The sequence below is a fragment of the Pseudophryne corroboree genome, chromosome 7, assembly GCF_028390025.1.
Source record: "Pseudophryne corroboree isolate aPseCor3 chromosome 7, aPseCor3.hap2, whole genome shotgun sequence".
In the NCBI taxonomy this organism is placed as follows: domain Eukaryota; kingdom Metazoa; phylum Chordata; class Amphibia; order Anura; family Myobatrachidae; genus Pseudophryne; species Pseudophryne corroboree.
The window spans coordinates 505,010,110-505,034,456 of NC_086450.1; the positions used below are offsets into that span (position 1 = coordinate 505,010,110).

At 48.0% G+C, this 24,347-nt stretch overlaps 1 protein-coding gene across 1 annotated transcript; it reads right to left on the reverse strand.

Moving 5' to 3' along the window:
- Positions 1-1,720: 1,720 nt before the first annotated feature.
- On the reverse strand, positions 1,721-23,051 carry SPNS1 (SPNS lysolipid transporter 1, lysophospholipid). The gene is made up of 13 exons (XM_063935353.1): positions 22,964-23,051; positions 21,576-21,845; positions 18,437-18,502; positions 17,155-17,291; positions 16,879-17,030; positions 16,534-16,603; positions 15,357-15,499; positions 15,138-15,284; positions 14,855-15,044; positions 14,481-14,546; positions 5,476-5,574; positions 4,940-5,111; positions 1,721-4,473 (listed from the first exon to the last, which is right to left on the reverse strand). Exons 2-13 carry the CDS (start codon positions 21,814-21,816, stop codon positions 4,382-4,384), a joined length of 1,575 nt encoding a protein of 524 aa, XP_063791423.1. The 5' UTR covers positions 21,817-21,845; positions 22,964-23,051; the 3' UTR covers positions 1,721-4,381.
- Between the last annotated feature and the right edge of the window lie 1,296 nt (positions 23,052-24,347).

Genomic DNA, 24,347 nt, shown 5'->3' on the forward strand with positions numbered 1-24,347 from the left:
TTGGCCTGCATGCACAGCCGACGGGGCACCAGCGATGAACGAGTGCAGGGCCGCGCATCGTTCATCGCTGGAGCCTCCACACTGAAAGATATGAACGTTATCTCGTTCAATAATAAGATTGATCTAACTGAAAGACATGAACAATCAGTGTGTAGGGCCTGTAACACTGTCAGCAGACATGTAGAATACTTAAGTGTCCTGTAAATGCAGTAGCAGATATTGCCACGGGCAAGCAGAACTTTTGTCCCGCTGCCCCGCCACCATCCAGAGGGTGCCGCACCATGGCAAGATCCGCCACTGTGCCCCCCGCTGCGAAGGGAACCAGACGCTACTTGTCTAGTTTCCCTTCGTGGAGAGGACCTTTGCTGTGCAGTGCGCGATGACGTCATCGCGCACCGCACAGCATTGTGGCACAGACGCTAGGGGTCATAATTGACCTCTAGTGTCTATGCTGTGCTATGGGAGAGACGTCTCCCATAGATGCGAGGAGAGGAGCGGTGCCGGCGGAGGTCTGCAGCTGTCTGGAATCAGGAGTGGGTATCGCAAGTATACATTTTTTTTTTTTAATTCTTTCAGAGGTGCTTCAAGGGCAAAAAATGGGGGTGTAACTGACCACGCCCCCATATGAAGCCACACCCCTATAATTTTGCCCGGGGCGCCACAAGGGCAAGAACCGGCCCTGTGTAAATGCACAGCGCTAACAGGCAGGCGGCTTCACAGAGGAGGATTTGCCCAGACAGTCCCAGGATCAGCTCAGCTTGTGCTAATGGCGCCCAAACGCTGACAGGGACAGAGATATGCATCTCCAGGGCAGGAACCTTCACTCTAAATGACGCCCTCTGGCTCGGGGAGGGGCTACAGGTCAGCGCCTTATCCCCCTGCTGGACTTCACCACCGGGTACTGTGGGCTGTATAATAAAACCGACCTGTGCCCTTGCCCTGGTGGTCTAGTGGGGTCCCTGTACTGCCACAGTGTCCATGCCAGCGTGCGCAGCTCGCCTCCCACCGGCAATGCCGGATCATGATTTCCTGCCTGGGGGACCCTCTTACCGCCTCCCTGTGTGCGGCCACGCGATCCAGGAGGGCAGCGGTGGTGTGTGTGACTGACGAAGAGGAACCGCAGCCGCTGTGACCCGGGGCAGCGAAGAGGTGACTCCTGAGATGCAAAAGCATCACCCTGTGCTGGGCGTGTGCCTGATCGTAGCTGTGCTAAATTTAGCACAGCTACGATCAACTCGGAATGACCCCCAAAATACTGCGGTACAGAGACACAGCCACTGATGCAAGGGAGATATTCAGCGTAAACTGTACACAATAGCCTGGGCGCAGAGAGCGGGTCTAGAGTGGCTGAAGAAACGAAAATCTGTGGAGTGGAGCCAGAGAGCCCAAGGAGGTGTAGAGTGTAGCTGGCGTGCAAGAGAAGTACGTAATGAGAACAGGAGGGAGGAGGGCCCTGCTCGTGAGGCTTACAGTGTAAAGGGAAGTGGGGAGACAAAGGGAAGACATAAGGAGTGAGTCGGTGTAAGGGGAGCTTAGGGCAGGAATGAGTGGGAGAGTTGGTGGATGCAAGAGGGGGCACTAGACTGGTAATCTAAGAAATCTTGGATTCTGGAGATTACATTCATATTGGTCATTATTTGATTACTGATTTTAACGAGCAGTTACGGGAGTTGAAGTTCATTCTTTAAACACCATATAGCAAAGGAATGAAGACTTTTTTTTTTCTTAATTTATTAGAGGAAAAAGAAATATACAGCAAATATCAGGAGAACTTTATACTAAGAATATAGCGAACAAAAGCAAACAGAACAGACTGGAATCTGTGCGACTCAGAGGGAATATAAAATGCTGAACGAGTTAATCAGTCAGTAAATGAAAGTGGGCTATCTAGAAACAGACTGTTTTACAAAAAAAACGAAAACTTATTTTTAAATAAATGTACCAAATGTAAAAACAATTAAAAAAAAAATTAAAAATAAAAAAGGTCCTGCAATGAGGTATAGAACATATACAGCTCCATTCAATTTAAAACAGCAGTCCCACGAAACCACTGTGACATTCTAGAAGAATGTAATTATAATTTTCCCTTGGTTTGTTTCTTCAGGCTGCTATTAATGTTATCATTCTGCACTGTTATCTGGCTACCATAGCAACCACAGTCACAGGACTGCAGCTCACAGATTTGTTGGTAAATTTAAGATAGCGATAGGAATATCCTTGTTGTATCAACAGGGAAAAAAACTACATATTCAGTACTTTCCACTACGGTACCACTCCTGCCCATCTACTTTAATGAGAAGAAGGGATCATGTTTGAATCTCATTGTAGACCTACCGCTGTGTTTCTAAACTTTGGCCCCGACGGCCCATGTAGTCAGTAAATCCCTCTACGGGAACAGGGGTGGAGGGTTGTAAGTACTAGCAAAGTTAGAGATTTATCTGCCCGTGCCTCAAGTCTTGAAAATACGACCTATCGGGTAAACTTGAGCAGAACCCTGATGTAGAACGTTATCTTATCTTTTTGGATAACAAGCAATAACAACACCATGACAAAACAAAAATAGCAAATAGGTTAAAAGCACCCAAAGACAATACAGTATCAACAGTCCCTTAAAAAACAGGTCAGGGTGAGAGATTTCCCATTCTTATAGGTGTCTAAACCCAACACCTGCACTAATCCTATCTTTTCACACACAGCGCACAACTGAATACGGAACAATGGCGGTTTGCTGCATTTTTAAATGAGAAAAGAGTCCAGCTAATTTTCTTGGCTGTCTAAACGTAGTGTATACACTAAGGGTCATTATACAACCGTGTGCAACCACACCGCACAAACTGCTCCTGTCTGTACGAATGCACCCGGCTTTATCATGGCAAAGAGAATGGATTTGCGGGCACCAGTATGGCAGCATAAGGGATGGTGCAAAAGTTTTCACCCTCTGAGAGGATCTGGGCACCTCAGGCGTGCATGCACGAGCACCAATGCATTTAGTTGTGCAGGAAAAAGTCACGTGGGAACGTGTTAAAGAGGGCATAATATACAGACGTGGCGGGTCTTGTTAGAGGAGACACGAGGAACTTGATTTATCTGTCCGATACTTAGAAGACAATATGCACCATGCAGACAAAGTTCTCAGGAAATAACATATGTGAGCAAACTACAAATGCTGCAATAGAAGCCGGATGCCCCCCCACTGGGAAGTGGAAGTTGGGAAGCGCTCAGGAAACAAGCAGTAAGACAGACTGGGGGAGGGAGTGGGGGGCACACTTCATGCCGTTCATCAATGAAGAACCTGTGCTGGATCCAGTACAATCAAAGATGGATAAACATCCGTCTGCCAGCACGGTGGCATTATGGTATACTGAGCGTGTAACGCTGGCTCAGACTGACCACAAGTGATGGGAAACCAGGTGTCTGTAACTGTAAGTACATATAACATTACTACAAAGCCACATAAACACGGGGAGGATAGGATTACATACTAGCACAGCTCAGGATCATGTCACACTATGCACTGCTCTGTCCACAGGTCTTTATACAAATCGGTTATAATGCACAAGGTAGTGTAGGGAAGGGAATACGTAAAGTTCTGTGTCTCCCAAAATGGAATACAGGTAGGTGTAAGGAATACCAAAGCTTTTTGGCTTGTTTCTGGAACCTCAAATTCAGCTGCATAAAGTATGTTTGCAGAACTAGTGGACATGCACTGGTGAGTGGTTAATATTATTCTTCCAGGATTTGCTAGAACGTGTCCTCATTACACGGAAAAAGGACCCAAATCAGGCGCTAGCCAGGGATACTGTATGTGCGGCTGCTACACAAGCGGCGCTATGTTATAAATATTATAAAACACAACATATACAAGTCTGCCACCCATTTTGCACTCTCCTTTACCGCCTTCTTGTAGCATGGAGTTAAGCCCAAAGCAGCTGGATTTAACATTAACATACTACATGCAATGACGGTGCAAAACAGCCAGTGCGATCAGGAAAAACATTGTTACAGATTATAGAATTTGGAGAACACGTATCCTGTAATAAAATATTTTTCAAATTAAAAGGGAAAGGATTCCAGGATCGTTGGCACAGGCGGGCATGGATCAGCAAAAGCCAAATTAAAAGCAAATAAATATCCTGATGGGTAAAGAGAACATGGAGAAGGAAGGGTTCCCGGCCGGCCGGATAGTCTCCAAGCTCTGCCGCTGGCCTGCAGTGATCAGCGCTATCCCAAAGGGGTCCTTGGTGAGACACTCTGCTGCCCCCCTCCCCAAGCACTGAGGACGAGGTTCCATGAGTTTCTGGACCACAAGAGCAGCAGTGCATTCTTTCTGCATTGCACATTCCCCACCCCGGGTGATTCCTAGATATCCCCCAGGACCATGTCATATCAAAACACTGGAGACTGGAACCCTCGTCGAGCCTCCTCGTTTCGGAACCACAATTTTGTCATCACTGTCCGACTCTGTCAGCAGACCTAGGGGTGAGGAAAACAAACAGTCAGTACTCATCCTCAACATGGCAGGATTTCAGGATCTCCTCAGCGGACAAATATCTAGAAGAGACTTCACATGTTTATACCTGTCTTATGATCTGTGTACAGTATTTTAAACCCATCATTCACCCCCTCCCATGCTCAGTACAGCTGCCCCATCCTGCAGCAGACAGGTACGTTGGACCTAGTCTATGATCTCATGCTGTATTACACATCATTTGAGACATCTGGCTCCATCCATCACCTACCCATGACACTTAATTGCACCTAATAGGAGAACAAGACAGTGACCTATAGGAATGAGGACAGCGTGGAAGAGAAACGGGCTCCTCCTGGTGACGATACAGGGGAACAGAAGTAGCTCTATTTGAGTAGAGTGCTGTAGTGCCGACGCGGGGAGACTAGGACGCTCGGTAGGCAGAAATACCTATATAAAATGACAACGCACCTTGGGAGAACATTTCCGCCTTTTTACGATCCTTCACGATAAAGAGGGCGGTTACCAGGAAGAAAGCTCCGCCTATCACACCCACAAAAGCACAGAGCATGAGGGCGTACTCTAGGCTGCGGAACTTCAGAAGGGTGGAGTCTGGTTTCCCGCTGCGGATCTTGTCGGATATCTGAGGAGTAAATAGACAGATGCAGAGATCACGATAACCAATGCGTACACAGATGGAGGTACGTCGCGTAATACACAGCGCAATAACCGTCTAACGGAAAGCCTTTATAGCAAACTACAGTGACCTCTAGCTAGTGGCAACCTAGTCTTTGTGACAAACCCTAAACTCCACCGTACATGACTATACCACTATATAGTGAGACCAGAGCATTCGCCAAGACAACGCAACACTTTACGCTCAACGAACAGTTAAACACACTTTATCCATGTTCTACCCTAGTTTCCTGTAAGATACTGAAACACTTTCCATAATCAAATGTTCCTATATGAAGGGGATGCGAGACCCTCAATAAGCAGCTACTTACCACCCCAATGAGATAGGGGCTGCCGGCGTCCCCCAGCAAGTGCGACACCATGATCTGCATGGCCTCCGCTGTGGAGCGTCTTGTGGGGATGACGACGTACTGAAAGTAGAAGAGGGGTTTGGGAGGAAGAAGAGACGGTCACTGAACCCTACAAACACCAGGAACTGGTCGCACCAATTCTCTCTAGATGTCTGTTTGATAGAACAGGAGTCTGGGGTCCATGCTTAAGATACAATGCATATAGACAGCAGATCTCTGCTGTATGCAACATAGAAACAAACGGATTGGACAATGACGGTCCAGGTCCACTTTCCAGGTTTGTGCCACCGCTGTTTCTCTCTAATGGTCTTCGGCACTTCTTATTTAGAGGGTTAGGTAGTAACTTCTTGCAGCCTGCAGGTGGCACTATACACTCCTTAAGGTGGAGGTTCAGAACTCAACACCATAGATCAGTTACTACGTCAGTCAGGGTTTTTCCAGACCCGTTGTAGAAACTATACACAACACCACCTGTACGTAAACGGACGGTGCAGATCTTAGTGTGCTACATTACCAAGGTTGGCTGGTGACCGCCTACCCAAAGACGAGCTCTTCATTCCAAAGCATATTCCTATTGACCGGGTCTACGTATGCCCACTCCACCACCAGCTAAGACAGCGGAACCTGTCTTGAAGTGTCCATACATGCACCAATTAGGTCTATAACTATGCAGCCCATGGCCAGTTTTATAGTATTGTTCTAACAACCTGGTGACTTGCGCTATTATAATACTCAATTATATTTTCATTCAGGGGACGGCTCAAAGGCTTATTATTTATAGTATTGGCTTGGGGTAAACACATTAAAATGGACCACATAATTTATACTCATCTACAGGTCTCCCATCTTACAACTCAAGCCTTATCTGCTCCCTGACTCCTCCAGTCAGCTGGTCACTGCCAACCTCCTCCCCACCGGTTACTATCTCTCACTCAAGCCTCCAAGGATTTTCCTGAGCTGCCCCAAACCTGCTGGTGTCCTTCACTTACTCTGCGAGACTCTCCCCCAACCTCCATTGCTTCCTACCCTCCCTCACAACTCCCATAGACACCCGAGCCTACCAGGTCCTCCGCCTGATTTGTTTTCTACCTCCTCCGCTTCTCCACACCACTCTCACTCTTTCCCATGCACATTACAGTACAAGCGTGTGTGAGGGTCCTCCCTACTTAGGCTTCATCCCTCACCCTTAGGCTCACTCACTGAATAACTAATTTTTAGAACTAGGACTACAAATGTGATTATGTATATATTAAATTTTCATACTATATGTACTCAGTTTTGTATTTTTGCTCTGTATGGAGATGCAGAACTTTATGGTGCCTTAAAAATAATCACTAATCATAATAATGTCCTTTTAATACATTGAAATAAAGTAGCTTTAATTATTTTTACCATGTCATCAAAGGACTGTCCCTTCCTCTACATCAGGTGGAACCCAACCCCAACCTCTGGTGGAATTGCGGGTTCAATATAAAATATATTATAGAAAAGTCTCTCCCATACTGAGATTAGGGCAAATCTGTCTGAACGGAGCCTTGTACACAATAAACATTACACTGTATCATATACCAACATTGCAGCCATATAAACAAGGCACGTTATCTACACACAGATGGACCTGTACATTATCAGACACATCACAGCCGCTAACCAGGTGGTATTACACTGCTCAAAAAAATAAAGGGAACACTAAAATAACACATCCTAGATCTGAATGAATGAAAATAAGAATTTACTTACCGATAATTCTATTTCTCATAGTCCGTAGTGGATGCTGGGGACTCCGAAAGGACCATGGGGAATAGCGGCTCCGCAGGAGACTGGGCACAAAGTAAAAGCTTTAGGACTAGCTGGTGTGCACTGGCTCCTCCCCCTATGACCCTCCTCCAAGCCTCAGTTAGGATACTGTGCCCGGACGAGCGTACACAATAAGGAAGGATTTTGAATCCCGGGTAAGACTCATACCAGCCACACCAATCACACCGTACAACTTGTGATCTGAACCCAGTTAACAGCATGATAACAGAAGGAGCCTCTGAAAAGATGGCTCACAACAACAATAACCCGATTTTTGTAACAATAACTATGTACAAGTAATGCAGACAATCCGCACTTGGGATGGGCGCCCAGCATCCACTACGGACTATGAGAAATAGAATTATCGGTAAGTAAATTCTTATTTTCTCTAACGTCCTAGTGGATGCTGGGGACTCCGAAAGGACCATGGGGATTATACCAAAGCTCCCAAACGGGCGGGAGAGTGCGGATGACTCTGCAGCACCGAATGAGAGAACTCCAGGTCCTCCTCAGCCAGGGTATCAAATTTGTAGAATTTAGCAAACGTGTTTGCCCCTGACCAAGTAGCAGCTCGGCAAAGTTGTAAAGCCGAGACCCCTCGGGCAGCCGCCCAAGATGAGCCCACTTTCCGTGTGGAATGGGCTTTTATAGATTTTGGCTGTGGCAGGCCTGCCACAGAATGTGCAAGCTGAATTGTACTACAAATCCAACGAGCAATCGTCTGCTTAGAAGCAGGAGCACCCAGCTTGTTGGGTGCATACAGGATAAACAGCGAGTCAGATTTTCTGACTCCAGCCGTCCTGGAAACATATATTTTCAGGGCCCTGACTACGTCCAGCAACTTGGAATCCTCCAAGTCCCTAGTAGCCGCAGGCACCACAATAGGTTGGTTTAAGTGAAATGCTGAAACCACCTTAGGGAGAAATTGAGGACGAGTCCTCAATTCTGCCCTGTCCGTATGAAAAATTAGGTAAGGGCTTTTATAGGATAAAGCCGCCAATTCTGATACACGCCTGGCTGAAGCCAGGGCTAACAGCATTACCACTTTCCATGGGAGATATTTTAAGTCCACAGTGGTGAGTGGTTCAAACCAATGTGATTTTAGGAATCCCAACACTACATTGAGATCCCAAGGTGCCACTGGAGGCACAAAAGGAGGCTGTATATGCAGTACTCCCTTGACAAACGTCTGAACTTCAGGAACAGAAGCTAGTTCTTTTTGGAAGAATATCGACAGGGCCGAAATTTGAACCTTAATGGACCCTAATTTGAGGCCCATAGACAGTCCTGTTTGCAGGAAATGCAGGAATCGACCCAGTTGAAATTCCTCCGTAGGGGCCTTCTTGGCCTCGCACCACGCAACATATTTACGCCAAATACGGTGATAATGTTGTACGGTTACATCCTTCCTGGCTTCGATCAGGGTAGGGATGACTTCATCCGGAATGCCTTTTTCCTTCAGGATCCGGCGTTCAACCGCCATGCCGTCAAACGCAGCCGCGGTAAGTCTTGGAACAGACATGGTCCCTGCTGGAGCAGGTCCTGTCTTAGAGGTAGAGGCCACGGGTCTTCCGTGAGCATCTCTTGAATTTCCGGGTACCAAGTCCTTCTTGGCCAATCCGGAGCCACGAGTATAGTCTTTACTCCTCTCCTTCTTATGATTCTCAGTACTTTTGGTATGAGAGGAAGAGGAGGGAACACATACACTGACCGGTACACCCACGGTGTTACCAGAGCGTCCACAGCTATTGCCTGAGGGTCCCTTGACCTGGAGCAATATCTGTCCAGTTTTTTGTTGAGGCGAGACGCCATCATGTCCACCTTTGGTTTTTCCCAACGGTTTACAATCATGTGGAAGACTTCTGGGTGAAGTCCCCACTCCCCCGGGTGAAGATCGTGTCTGCTGAGGAAGTCTGCTTCCCAGTTGTCCACTCCCGGAATGAACACTGCTGACAGTGCTATCACATGATTTTCCGCCCAGCGAAGAATCCTTGTCACTTCCGTCATTGCCCTCCTGCTTCTTGTGCCGCCCTGTCTGTTTACGTGGGCGACTGCAGTGATGTTGTCCGACTGGATCAATACTAGCTGACCCTGAAGCAGAGGCCTTGCCTGACTTAGGGCATTGTAAATGGCCCTTAGTTCCAGGATATTTATGTGAAGTGACGTTTCCATGCTTGACCACAAGCCCTGGAAATTTTTTCCCTGTGTGACTGCTCCCCAGCCTCTCAGGCTGGCATCCGTGGTCACCAGGACCCAATCCTGAATGCCGAATCTGCGGCCCTCTAGGAGATGAGCACTCTGTAACCACCACAGGAGAGACACCCTTGTCCTTGGAGACAGGGTTATCCGCTGATGCATTTGAAGATGCGATCCGGACCATTTGTCTAGCAGATCCAACTGAAAAGTTCTTGCGTGGAATCTGCCGAATGGAATCGCTTCGTAAGAAGCCACCATCTTTCCCAGGACCCTTGTGCACTGATGCACTGACACCTGGCCTGGTCTTAGGAGTTTCCTGACTAGGTCGGATAACTCCCTGGCTTTCTCTTCCGGGAGAAACACCTTTTTCTGTACTGTGTCCAGAATCATCCCTAGGAACAGCAGACGTGTCGTCGGAATCAGCTGCGATTTTGGAATATTTAGAATCCATCCGTGCTGTCGTAGTACTATTTGAGATAGTGCTACTCCAACCTCTAACTGTCCTCTGGACCGTGCCCCTATCAGGAGATCGTCCAAGTAAGGGATAATTAAGACGCCTTTTCTTCGAAGAAGAATCATCATTTCGGCCATTACCTTGGTAAAAGACCCGGGGTGCCGTGGACAATCCAAACGGTAGCGTCTGAAACTGATAGTGACAGTTCTGTACCACAAACCTGAGGTACCCTTGGTGAGAAGGGCAAATTGGGACATGGAGGTAAGCATCCTTGATGTCCAGAGACACCATGTAGTCCCCTTCTTCCAGGTTCGCTATCACTGCTCTGAGTGACTCCATCTTGAACTTGAACCTTTTTATGTAAGTGTTCAAGGCTTTCAGATTTAAAATGGGTCTCACCGAGCCGTCCGGCTTCGGTACCACAAACAGCGTGGAGTAATACCCCTTTCCCTGTTGTAGGAGGGGTACCTTGATTATCACCTGCTGGGAATACAGCTTGTGAATGGCTTCCAATACCGCCTCCCTGTCGGGGGTAGACATTGGTAAAGCAGACTTCGAGACGTCTCCCCCTCGCCGGTTCCTGAATTCCAATTTGTACCCCTGAGATACTACCTGCAGGATCCAGGGGTCCACTTGCGAGTGAGCCCACTGCGCGCTGAAATTCTTGAGACGGGCCCCCACCGTGCCTGAGTCCGCTTGTAAGGCCCCAGCGTCATGCTGAGGACTTGGCAGAAGCGGGGGAGGGCTTCTGGTCGTGGGAAGAAGCTGTCTGTTGCAGTCTTTTTCCCCTTCCTCTGCCCCGGGGCAGATATGAGTGGCCTTTTGCCCGCTTGCCCTTATGAGGACGAAAGGACTGAGCCTGAAAAGGCGGTATCTTTTTCTGCTGAGAGGTGACTTGGGGTAAAAAGGTGGATTTCCCAGCCGTTGCCGTGGCCACCAGGTCCGATAGACCGCCCCCAAATAACTCCTCCCCTTTATACGGCAATACTTCCATATGCCGTTTGGAATCCGCATCCCCTGACCACTGTCGCGTCCATAATCCTCTTCTGGCAGAAATGGACATCGCACTTACTCTTGATGCCAGAGTGCAAATGTCTCTCTGTGCATCTCGCATATATAGGAATGCATCCTTTAAATGCTCTATAGTCAATAATATATTGTCCCTGTCCAGGGTATCAATATTTTCAGTCAGGGAATCCGACCAAGCCACCCCAGCACTGCACATCCAGGCTGAGGCGATTGCTGGTCGCAGTATAACACCAGTATGTGTGTATATACTTTTAAGGATATTTTCCAGCCTCCTATCTGCTGGCTCCTTAAGGGCGGCCGTTTCTGGAGACGGTAACGCCACTTGTTTTGATAAGCGTGTGAGCGCCTTATCCACCCTAGGGGGTGTTTCCCAACGAGCCCTAACCTCTGGTGGGAAGGGATATAGTGCCAATAATTTTTTAGAAATTAGCAGTTTTTTGTCGGGGGTAACCCACGCTTCATCACACACTTCATTCAATTCATCTGATTCAGGAAAAACTACGGGTAGTTTTTTCACACCCCACATAATACCCCTTTTTGTGGTACTTGCAGTATCAGAGATGTGCAAAACCTCCTTCATTGCCGTGATCATGTAACGTGTGGCCCTACTGGAAAATACGTTTGTTTCTTCACCGTCGACACTGGAGTCAGTGTCTGTGTCCGTGTCGACCCACTGAGGTAACGGGCGTTTAATAGCCCCTGACGGTGTTTGAGACGCCTGGACAGGCACTAACTGAGCTGCCGGCTGTCTCATGTCGTCAACAGTTTTCTGTAACGTGCCGACACTGTCACGTAATTCCTTAATTACGGCCATCCATTCAGGTGTCGACTCCCTAGGGGGTGACATCACCATTATAGGCAATTGCTCCGCCTCCACATCATTTTCCTCCTCATACATGTCGACACACACGTACCGACACCCAGCACACACACAGGGAATGCTCTGATAGAGGACAGGACCCACTTAGCCCCTTGGGGAGACAGAGGGAGAGTTTGCCAGCACACACCAGAGCGCTATATATGTATAGGGACAACCTTACAATAAGTGTCTATCCCTTATAGCTGCTTATATCTGTTATTTTGCCAAATAAGTGCCCCCCTCTCTTTTTTACCCTGTTTCTGTAGTTGCAGGATGCAGGGGAGATTCTGGGAGCCTTCCTACCAGCGGAGCTGTGTGGGAAAAATGGCGCTGTGTGCTGAGGAGATAGGCCCCGCCCCCTTCACGGCGGGCTCTTCTCCCGCTTTTTTCTGGAAAACTGGCAGGGGTTAAATACATCCATATAGCCCAGGAGCTATATGTGATGTATTTTTTGCCAAATAAGGTAAATTCATTGCTTCCCAGGGCGCCCCCCCCCAGCGTCCTGCACCCTCAGTGACCGAAGTGTGAAGTGTGCTGAGAGCAATGGCGCACAGCTGCAGTGCTGTGCGCTACCTTATGAAGACAGGAAAGTCTTCTGCCGCCGATTTATGGACCTCTTCTTGCTTCAGCATCTGTAAGGGGGCCGGCGGCGCGGCTCCGGGACCCATCCATGGCTGGGCCTGTGATCGTTCCTCTGGAGCTAATGTCCAGTAGCCTAAGAAGCCCAATCCACTCTGCACGCAGGTGAGTTCGCTTCTTCTCCCCTTAGTCCCTCGATGCAGTGAGCCTGTTGCCAGCAGGTCTCACTGAAAATAAAAAACCTATTTAAACTTTTACTCTAAGCAGCTCAGGAGAGCCACCTAGATTGCACCCTTCTCGTTCGGGCACAAAATCTTAACTGAGGCTTGGAGGAGGGTCATAGGGGGAGGAGCCAGTGCACACCAGCTAGTCCTAAAGCTTTTACTTTGTGCCCAGTCTCCTGCGGAGCCGCTATTCCCCATGGTCCTTTCGGAGTCCCCAGCATCCACTAGGACGTTAGAGAAATATTCTTATTAAATACTTTGTTCTTTACATAGTTGAATGTGCGGACAACAAAATCACACAAAAATCATCAATGGAAATCAAATTTATTAACCCATGGAGGTCTGGATTTGGAGTCACACTCAAAATTAAAGTGGAAAAACACACTACAGGCTGATCCAACTTTGATGTAATGTCCTTAAAACAAGTCAAAATGAGGCTCAGTAGTGTGTGTGGCCTCCACATGCCTGTATGACCTCCCTACAACGCCTGGGCATGCTCCTGATTAGGTGGCGGATGGTCTCCTGAGGGATCTCCTCCCAGACCTGGACTAAATCATCCGCCAACTCCTGGACAGTCTGTGGTGCAACGTCGCATTGGTGGATGGAGCGAGACATGATGTCCCAGATGTGCTCAATTGGATTCAGGTCTGGGGAACGGGCGGGCCAGTCCATAGCATCAATGCCTTCGTCTTGCAGGAACTGCTGACACACTCCAGCCACATGAGGTCTAGCATTGTCTTGCATTAGGAGGAACCCAGGGCCAACCGCACCAGCATATGGTCTCACAAGGGCGCTGAGGATCTCATCTCGGTACCTAATGGCAGTCAGGCTACCTCTGGCGAGCACATGGAGGGCTGTGCGGCCCCCCCAAAGAAATGCCACCCCACACCATTACTGACCCACTGCCAAACTGGTCATGCTGGAGGATGTTGTAGGCAGCAGAACGTTCTCCTTGGTGTCTCCAGACTCTGTCACGTCTGTCACATGTGCTCAGTGAGAACATGCTTTCATCTGTGAAGAGCACAGGGCGCCAGTGGTGAATTTGCCAATCTTGGTGTTCTCTGGCAAATGCCAAACTTCCTGCACGGTGTTGGGCTGTAAGCACAACCCCCACCTGTGGACGTCGGGCCCTCATACCACCCTCATGGGGTCTGTTTCTGATTGTTTGTTTGAGTAGACACATGCACATTTGTGGTTTGCTGGAGGTCATTTTGCAGGGCTCTGGCAGTGCTCCTCCTGTTGCCCTCCTACGGCCTCCTCCACGTCTCCTGATGTACTGGCCTGTCTCCAGGTAGCGCCTCCATGCTCTGGACACTACGCTGACAGACACAGCAAACCTTCTTGCCACAGCTCGCATTGATGTGCCATCCTGGATGAGCTGCACTACCTGAGCCACTTGTGTGGGTTGTAGGGAGGTCATACAGGCACGTGGAGGCCACACACACTACTGAGCCTCATTTTGACTTGTTTTAAGGACATTACATCAAAGTTGGATCAGCCTGTAGTGTGTTTTTCCACTTTAATTTTGAGTGTGACTCCAAATCCAGACCTCCATGGGTTAATAAATTTGATTTCCATTGATAATCTTTGTGTGATTTTGTTGTCAGCACATTCAACTATGTAAAGAACAAAGTATTTAATAAGAATATTTCATTCATTCAGATCTAGGATGTGTTATTTTAGTGTTCCCTTTATTTTTTTGAGCAGTGTATATACTCTGATAGTTGCCCTGGAGTTCCATGTTATATAAGACAATCGGAGCATCAGCTAACAACCCCCTCAACCCCCAAATTTCTGCTGCAACTCATGACGCTCCCTGATAACTCACCAGCAGAATGTCAGCCACGATTGCCCAGTTCAAAGAAAGCAGAGTCTCACCGATGAAGATAAAAACCTGCAGCGGGGAAAGAGATAAAGAGCAGGTAAGTAGTGCACAGAACGAGGATCTCTCAGTTACACTGAACATGTAACAGGATGCGTGTGCGGATGAACGGGCGTGTTCAGTAAATCGTCTGAGGCGTCTGCACATTTTCCTCTATAACCCCAGCCGTGCCGCTGTCTACCTTTTCATCCCAGCGTCAGTGAGGTCACCGGATCCCAGTGAGCGGATAGGCTGCACTCCCATTGGCTCAGCCCGCTATGCCTGTGTTGTGTGTAGGTGGTAGATCGTCATTAAAGAACAGCGATTCCCAGGCTACTCACATAAGTGGCCACAAGGCTGGTGTCTGCGAAGACCAAGGATAGGTACAGGAACGGGGCCGATCCGAGCAGTCCGCAGGCACATACTAACGGGTCCGCACGCGGGTTCACCTTCCGGTAGCGTTTAGAGATCTCCACTCCAGCCCCAACCCCCAGCAGACCAGTCACGACCGTGACCAGCCCAAAAATCAGACTGCAATGCAAGATGTGGTTAGGGGACGGAACAGGAGGCTGGCGTGTTTTGCTCATAGTCTATACATAATGGCCAAGGTGAGCCGGTCCTCACCTGTCATCATAATCAGGGGTCTGACATTGCTCGTCCTTGCATAACACAGTCCGTGCCCGCATCAGATAAGAGGGGGCCCAGAGACCTAGGGCTCCGGTAACGAAAGCCACGGTGGTGAATCCGAGTGTTGACAGCACAAAGCTAGGACTGAAGAGAGAGACGCACGTTAATGACGCGAGCGCTGGGGGCGGCGAATAATACAACACAGGTAACACCCACTTTTTCAGCAGGGCCTTTATATCAGATGCCCAGGAAGTGTTGGTCAGGGGTCTATCCGTTCTCCTCTCCACGGCGCCCCTAGGTGGCTCTTTCACAAAGATGACCAGGAGCAGAACAGCGATAAGTCCCAGAGCTGGGGTCACCTGTCGCCAAGAACCAGTCATCAGTTTACATCACATATACAGCACAACGAGAGAGGAAGCGATTAGAACATCAGCAGAACAATGGCCCTCATTCCGAGATGATCGCTCGCTAGCTACTTCTAGCAGCCGTGCAAACGCATAGTCGCCGCCCACGGGGGAGTGTATTTTAGCATAGCAGGAGTGCGAACGCCTGTGCAGCTGCGCGGCAGCAAATACATTTTGTGCAGAACAAGACCAGCCCTGTAGTTACTTATTCTGTGTGATGATTGCTGCGACGAGTGACGCGGTAATGACGTCAGATATCCGCCCGGCCACGCCTGCGTTTTTCCAAACACTCCCAGAAAACGGTCAGTTGCCACCCAGAAACTCCCACTTCCTGTCAATCTCCCTGCGTTGCGCCAGTGCGGCTGAAAGCGTCGCCAGAACCTGTGCAAAACCGCGATGCTCTTTGTATCCATATGCCACGCATGCGCATTGCGGTGCATACGCATGCGCAATTTTGCCGTTTTTTAAAATGATCGCTACATGCGAACAACAGCTAGCGATCAACTCGGAATGAGGGCCGATGGAAGCTACCAAAACCTGCTACACGACCGTGCTTGGCCCTTTGCTTTAAACATAGACAACTCTCCGAGGTTAATACTGAAAGAAATGATCGCTGAGCCCTAGGGCAACTTGTCCTCAATCACTTAGGAGAGAATGCTGCCAGCCTTCATACTAGTATAAGGTGCAGATGTACCAAGCCTTGGAGAGAGATAAAGTGAAGAGCGATTAAGTGTGCCAGCCAATCAGCTCCTAATTGTCATGTTACAGGCTGTAGTTAGGAGCTGATTGGTTCTCTCTCTCCAAGGCTTAGTATATCTGCCCCTATGTATGCGAATGTGCCACAGAAAGACATATGTGGGAAAGGACGTAAATGATACATCTCCCGTGGCATGCTGGTGGTACCTACTGCGTCCGCGGATAACATTTACCTTCCACCCATCTTACTGGACATACAGAGATAAACAGAAGGACACGGCCCTCTCACTCACCCGTAACGCCCAGTGCCAGTCTCCGCTGGCAGCGCTGGTCACTTTTGATCCCAGAATGTATCCAAGGCCACTGTAATAGGCAGAAATCACAAGAGCTTACATTTTAAAGTCAACCACGTCTGCTATAAACGTATCAGCTGTCTTCTTTATTTAATTACACCGAGGATACCACAGAATTCCGACAATACAAGGTTTTGTAACCCTCATTAATTTGTCCAACTGCAGCAAAGCTACAGAGCGCAAGAAGCTTTATATAGCAGCTGGATAATCAGCGTTCCGTCCCAGCAGGTCCTCAGAGTGCGGCAGCTATCAGCACACACACTAGTGTTTGCATGGGACACTTACCAGCCCACGGGGATAGCGAAGTAGAAGAACGAGAGCATGCGGCTGCGCTGGTCTGCCACGAAGAGGTCGGCGATCAGCGTGGGTGCGATGGTGGAGTAGCTGGCCTCTCCCACCCCGACCAGTCCTCGGGTGAGCAGGAACAGGGGGAAGTGCTGTGAACAAGTGCAAAGTAAGAATCATACAAGTGCCTGTATACTAGGTTACACATTCCGTGGCCTTAGTCGAGCCCTGGAGCCAGAGGTTGCCCATCCCTGCAAACTTGGCACAGTGCGTTACCTGCTTGGGAATGAACGAGCTGCACAGCGTGACAACAGACCAGAAGGAGATACCGCAGCACATGATGTACTTCCTGTTGTAACGGTCCCCTAAGTACCCGAAAACCGGTGCCAACACCATGTAACTACAGATGAATACTGGAGACAGAGAGACACACGTCATAACCAGGGGAGTGAAGGATAGGGGGAAACAAGGGGGGGGGGCTCATGACTACCCACTAACACCTGAAAAGTGCATTAAAAATCTGATGAATTAGTTCTCACGTGCACATTGTCACCATTGCAGACTAAGGGGGATATCCAATTATCCCCGTTAAAACATCAGGTCCGAAAAACGTCCGTTTTCGGACGTTTATCAGACTTTTTTCCGATGTTTCACCAATTTTATTTTTTTTACAGGCTATCCAGATAGATCGCGTGTAAAAAAAACCAAAAAAAACCCATTTCTCCCGAAAATACACAGGTTCAGTGAAACCTGTGTGTTTTCAGGTGAAACAGTCACGTTTTCGGACGAAAACGGGGCTGTTTCCGGGGATTCTGCTTCGCCTGCTGGAGGCAGCTGAAACAAAATCCCTGATAGACCGTGGCACGCGCCGGCTTATCGGGGCTAATTAGATAGCCCCCGGCGGGACAATTAGCCCCGGTAAAAAACCAGGGCTAATTGGATATCCCCCTAACATTTAAAAAGCACATAATCGGCTGGAGTTGTGCGCACCTCTGGCGACCTCAGAAATTATTTTAAAACATGGCACAAGCTATTTCTCAGGCATAACGTAGGCAGCCAGTACAACAGACTATACCGGCGACCATAGAATGGTCATCTCTAAGAGACGTTCAATGCCAGTGCTACCTTTCATACGTTCTTACCCATTTACCAAATGTATGCGTTAGGATTAGCCCCAAAGATCAGATATAAACTAAAAATGTCTGCGTCTACCTTTACTTTGCAAAACTGCAGTATTTCCCTCACCTCTGTTGTAGGCAGTAACCCACCGCACAAAAAGACCTGTAGGTCAGTTATCCCTCACACTTGTTCCGATAGGATGGAGTAAGCCCCAATGTGCAATCACCAATCTGTACAGATCTGTTACTATCGAAACCATATAATAACCCTTCCTATTTGTATCTTAACTTTCTCAAACACTGCTGATCGTTCCAGAGCATACTGTAGCATGAGAAGTAAGCTACAACAGCATTGCAAATACGTCCGGTTTCAGGAAAGGGATGGAACAGAAGTCCCACCGGCCGCTGACAGACAATAACGGTGTTTTGTGCTGCAGTACCTGTTTGTACTAATCCAGAGTCACTGTCCTTGATCTGAAAGGCATTTTCAATATCCGGGAGCACACCTGTAAGAGCAGACAACGCAGAAGAAACCCTTTATTAGTACGAAAACACAGGAACATCAGTGACCCCACTGCAACATCAGAGCAGCACGTTACCTGACTCCAATAAGATTAGGGCTGAACCGAAAGAGTAGAGAAATCATTTAAAACCTCTAACAATAGTTATGTATGTAAAGGGTGCAGTACCTCATACAGCCACTGGTTGGCATGCCGAGATCCCATAGACCAGTGTTTCCCGAATCCAGTTCTCAGGGAACACTAACAGTGCATGTTTTCCAGATCACCTCAGAAAATCACTAGTGAAATAATCAGAACCACCTGTAGATCTCTTAACGCTCCAGCAAAGAGATTTGGAAAACATGCACTGTTAGGGTTCCCCCGAGGACGGGACTCCGGAAACTCCGCAACAGACCAGTGCTTCTCAAACTCAGTCCTCAAGACACCAACAGTCCAGATTTTAAGGCTATCCATGCTTGAGTGCAGGTGACTTCGGGCCTAATTCAGACTTGATCGCAGCAGCAAATTTGTTAGCAGTTGGGCAAAACCATGTGCAGTGCAGGTGGGGCAGATGTAACATGTGCAGAGAGAGTTAGATTTGGGTGGGGTGTATTCAAACTGAAATCTAAATTGTAGTGTAAAAATAAAGCAGCCAGTATTTACCCTGCACAGAAACAAAATAACCCACCCAAATCTAACTCTCTCTGCACATGTTACATCTGCCCACCTGCAGTGCACATGGTTTTGCCCAACTGCTAACAACTCTAAATTAACCCCTTAATTTGTACCTCGGTCATTTTGATTTATCCATCTGTGCTCAAGTAGGATATCCTTAAAACCTGCCTGGTGGGAACAAAACTCTGATAAATGTATGGGAGCAAAATGACAATGGACCATCTGCCCCCAAACACTGGAGAACAGACAATGGTCGTTCAGGCAATTTGGTTAAATCCATTTGAGCTAACAAATTTATTAGAACAATCGTTTTTGTGCGTTTCCCAGCGTTTGGAAGCAAATGGTCGATTGTCATTTGCTCCCATCAGACAGATGAATGCTGGGCACGCACAGAGTACACGTGTCTTGAGGGTAGAGTTTGAGGAGCACAGACAGCGGCAGAGAAGATGGAAGGTCCATGTTTGCCCCATAAGTTGTCCAAGGCCGGCATCCGACTATACATCCTCTACAAATATATTATCATGATATAAGCAGACTGGCGCTGTATCTCAGTCACTGTATCAGTTAATTATTAAACCTCTTGATATCCAGGAATGTTTAAAAGAGAACAAAAAAAATATTTGAACAGGGATCACTTGGGTACTCTCATATCTCCAATTACAGCTAGGATCGGTATGTTCTATAGCAGTGGTTCTCAAACTCGGTCATCAGGACCGCACACGGTTCACGTTTTCCATGTCACCCAGCAGCTGCACTGTGTATCACCAACTGCCACATTTTAAAAATCTACAGGAGACCTGCAAAATATGGGCCGTGTGGGGTCCTGAGGACCGAGTTTAAGAACCTGTGTTCTAAAGGAACCATGCTTCTAAAAAAGACAGCTTGTATTCCCTTCAAGAACGGACACCAGCACTACCCGCTTACTTATATTTACCAGCGTGGTGCTTACTGGAAAGAACCGTGTCCAGCAGCAACCTATCAGATACCAGTTTTCTAGTGAAGCTCAGCAAATAGAAGCATGCATCCGATTGGTTAGCATGTGTTACTGTTACAGAACACGTATGTAGCACTATGATACTTAATGAGGCCAATTTGATCAATTTAGGGCTCCTGCACTGGAAGAATTTAGCAGATTTGGAATTGGAAAGCAATTTCAAATCACAAATATTTAAAAAAAAGTCCCAACATTTTTATTATGGGGACTAAAATCTCATTAAATGCACGCAATCCCGTCGGCTAATTAAATATTGAATTTAATCAAAGAAAAAAAAATTTAGATTTTTAAGTGTGTGCTGTGTCCTGCCCGACGCTCTGGACGATGCGGGGTGGGAGTGAGTGGGGTGGCTTCAGAACAGGAGGTATAGCCGGGTAAAATTATAGATGCAAATAATTAGCCGTTAACGAGATACAGAAGATCATCCGGTAAACAAATCCCTGTTGATCTACAGAGTATGAGCTTTGTAGTGTTCCCCCTAGGAATTTTTGAAGGCAGGGTGCCGGTCTGTGAGGGCACTTCTGCGCGCGTCTGAAAACTGGGCGTGGCTCTGCAAATTGGGGGTGTGGCTCTAAGACGTCTTTAGAGCGGGCAGTGCGGCTCCAACAGACGTCACTAAAGGGGGCGTGGTCGGCGTCACTAAAGGGGGCGTGGTGGGATGGCAGTGTCACTAAAGGGGGCGTGGTCAGATGGCAGAATCACTAAAGGGGGCGTGCATAGCACCTACGGAGGTGCTGGGCTTCCCCCAAGCGCTCTCCTGTAACGTGAACAACGGATGCTGTGTACATGCATCTATACACGCTGGGAGAGCAGGAAGCGGGCAGGCTGTTTAGCAGGGCGCCGCAGAAAGGGCAGGGCGGATTTTGCCTTTAAAAAAAAAATAAAAAAAATCGGGCAGGGTGCGGCGCCCTGCTAAAACAGCCTAGCGTGAACACTAGCTTTTTGCGACAGACGAGTGGGCTAACACTTATCTGTGAACATCATATGGAGTTGGTCACTTTCACTGGGCAAAGCAGAAGGCTTGAACACTTAAGTAGTATAGCTATAAAATAAACTATTTTACTTGCACGTATTAAAGTCTGTTTACAAGGCGAACACACATGATGCTCTCCAGCAATGACCAGTGAGAGCTTGCACAAGGATACTTGTCAATATATAGTTCGTACGGCCGACAAACGATATATCAGCTCGTGCACAGCCGATACGCCTGTACGATGCTGCTCACAGACAGGTTAGCCCTGCAGCACAGCCGATGCACCATGTGGATATATCCGTGCATCTGCCCGTGCGTGCAGGACTGCCAGCCGTCCAAACAGAATCCATTGAATATGACGTCACAACTGGGTGATGCTGACGATTTAAGACAAAGATTGTCCTCGACCTGCGTCACTGACCCAGCCGGCGCCTCACCTGCCACAGTGAAACGATCCATATAGTTCAGGAGATTAATGTAGAAAAGAATCATCACAATGATGACAGAGCGCCGGTACGAGATTCCGGTCACCGCCTCCACATCGTCCGCTCCGCGCCCCTCGCTCTCCTCTTCGTCATCCGACGCTCGAGATACTGGCCCTCCGTCCCTCATCTCCTCCGTGTTATCCGCCTGCGTCAGGAAGGGGGCCGTGTCGTTGTAAGCGTGTCGTGACGCCATACTGTCTCACCCTCTCAAAACTGTGAAACCTGTCAATAAAAAAAAAATAAAAAAAGGGTGAGGCGGCTAGACTGTGCAAGGATCACCTGGGCAACGTCTTTTTTATTAAGGATGATAATATTATAGCACCAACATACGCTACAGCGAGGGGCCCTGGGATGTACACTGCAATAACACACGAAGAGCTTACAATCTAAAGGATTTATACAAGAAAAAAAAAACATTGTGACATAGCCCTAATTGTAAAACAGTGAAAAAGAGCCATTATCACGAGCGTAATATAAACCAGTGTGACTGGAAACAGAAACCTCGGCTGAACTGATTACAGGACACACACCAGTGATGCAGCCACCAGTGTGACAGATGCAGGAGTTGCACTCTGGCCGGAGGAGGAGAGAGAAGACGCTGACACAGCGAGAGGAAGCAGCGACTCATGTCATGTGTATCTGAAGGGGGGGGGGGGGGGAAGTATGGGTGTTATCTGGGAAGGGGCAGGGAATAAAAACCAGGCCTGGAGGTGGCTCCTTCACTCAGTTTATGAGATGGACAGCAATGCAGCGCCTATTCAATTACCAGGAGCTCTAACAACTCTGTACCTCGTGCCTCAATGAGGTCACTAGCTCCTAATGAAATTATAGGCAGCTATCGGATTCATAGAGGTCCTCAGGGCTGGATTCCGGGGGGAAATCTCCCCCCCCGTTACCTGGTGTATGCGCCTCATACAGGTCCTCACACGGGATGTGGGTATACGGTCGCCGACAGTATATATGCTGTATGTGTACACGCGGACGTCCGCTCACAGATTGAACTGTCCCTGTGGGGTAACACTTACACTCTGGTCCTCGTCACATAATAAAGGAGCAACAGCTTTATATCAGGGCAAGTAAAGGATCCCAGGGCAGAGTGAGTGTGTGTATGTGTGTGTAAATTAATACAAGTATGTGTGCACGTCTCTGTGGTGGGTGTATGATGCATGAATGTCAGTGTACATGTGTGTGTGTATAAGAAATCTGTGTCTGGGGCAATAGGAATAATACTCAGTAAATAATAACAGGCGCCGCAGGAGGAGTCAGGTGACCAGGCTGTGTACAGTATATACACAAACACACACATACAGTATATATACACAGAGGATGCGGCCACTCACCGCCGGCACAGGGGAGTCACTCTGCCATCACACCCGTTGCCGCTGCTGCAGCCGCTGTTGGTCGGTCTGTCCGTCTCTGTCTGCCCCCGGCTCCGCTCACAGCCACTTCCGCACCCGCAGCGGCCATGTTGCTGCTCTCGCGTCACGTGACGATCACTCACCAGCACCACGTGACTGTGACCATAACTCTGCCCCCATCTCTGTTACCGATCTGTTTCGTTCCAGGCTGCGGTTGCTGGGCAATATTCTGCAGGTGGGACAGTGCTTAATAATGCTCAGTACCTGTCCTTATCCTGTGTGTGTACATGTGCACAGTATCACTTCTCTGTATACAGGCTGTAATGCTCAGTACCTCTCCTTATCATGTATATATCTGCATGTGCACAGTATCACTTCTCTGTATACAGGGTGTAATGCTCAGTACCTGCTGTCCTTATCCTGAGTGTACATGTGCACAGTATCACTTCTATGTATACGGGGTGTAATGCTCTGTACCTATCCTTATCCTGTATATCTCTGCATGTGCTCAGTATCACTTCTCTGTATACAGGGTGTAATGCTCAGTACCTGTCCTTATCCTGTATATCTCTGCATGTGCTCAGTATCACTTCTCTATACAGGGTGTAATGCTCAGTACCTGTCCTTATCCTGTATATCCCTGCATGTGCTCAGTATCACAGGCTGTAATGCTCAGTACCTACTGTCCTTATCCTGTGTGTGTACATGTGCACAGTATCACTTCTCTGTATACAGGCTGTAATGCTCAGTACCTCTCCTTATCATGTATATATCTGCATGTGCACAGTATCACTTCTCTATATACAGGGTGTAATGCTCAGTACCTGCTGTCCTTATCCTGAGTGTACATGTGCACAGTATCACTTCTATGTATACGGGGTGTAATGCTCTGTACCTATCCTTATCCTGTATATCTCTGCATGTGCTCAGTATCACTTCTCTGTATACAGGGTGTAATGCTCAGTACCTGTCCTTATCCTGTATATCTCTGCATGTGCTCAGTATCACTTCTCTATACAGGGTGTAATGCTCAGTACCTGTCCTTATCCTGTATATCTCTGCATGTGCTCAGTATCACAGGCTGTAATGCTCAGTACCTACTGTCCTTATCCTGTGTGTGTACATGTGCACAGTATCACTTCTCTGTATACAGGCTGTAATGCTCAGTACCTCTCCTTATCATGTATATATCTGCATGTGCACAGTATCACTTCTCTATATACAGGGTGTAATGCTCAGTACCTGCTGTCCTTATCCTGAGTGTACATGTGCACAGTATCACTTCTATGTATACGGGGTGTAATGCTCTGTACCTATCCTTATCCTGTATATCTCTGCATGTGCTCAGTATCACTTCTCTGTATAC

Bases quoted from the DNA above. Each gene is read 5' to 3' on its own strand.
- SPNS1 (XM_063935353.1), bottom strand. From the start codon at position 21,816: ATGGCGTCACGACACGCTTACAACGACACGGCCCCCTTCCTGACGCAG. The intron at 16,604-16,878 runs GTAAGTGTCCCA...TGCCTATTACAG, and splicing joins TTCGCTATCCCCGTGGGCTG to TGGCCTTGGATACATTCTGG. The intron at 15,285-15,356 runs GTGGGTGTTACC...CTCTCTCTTCAG, and splicing joins ATAAAGGCCCTGCTGAAAAA to TCCTAGCTTTGTGCTGTCAA.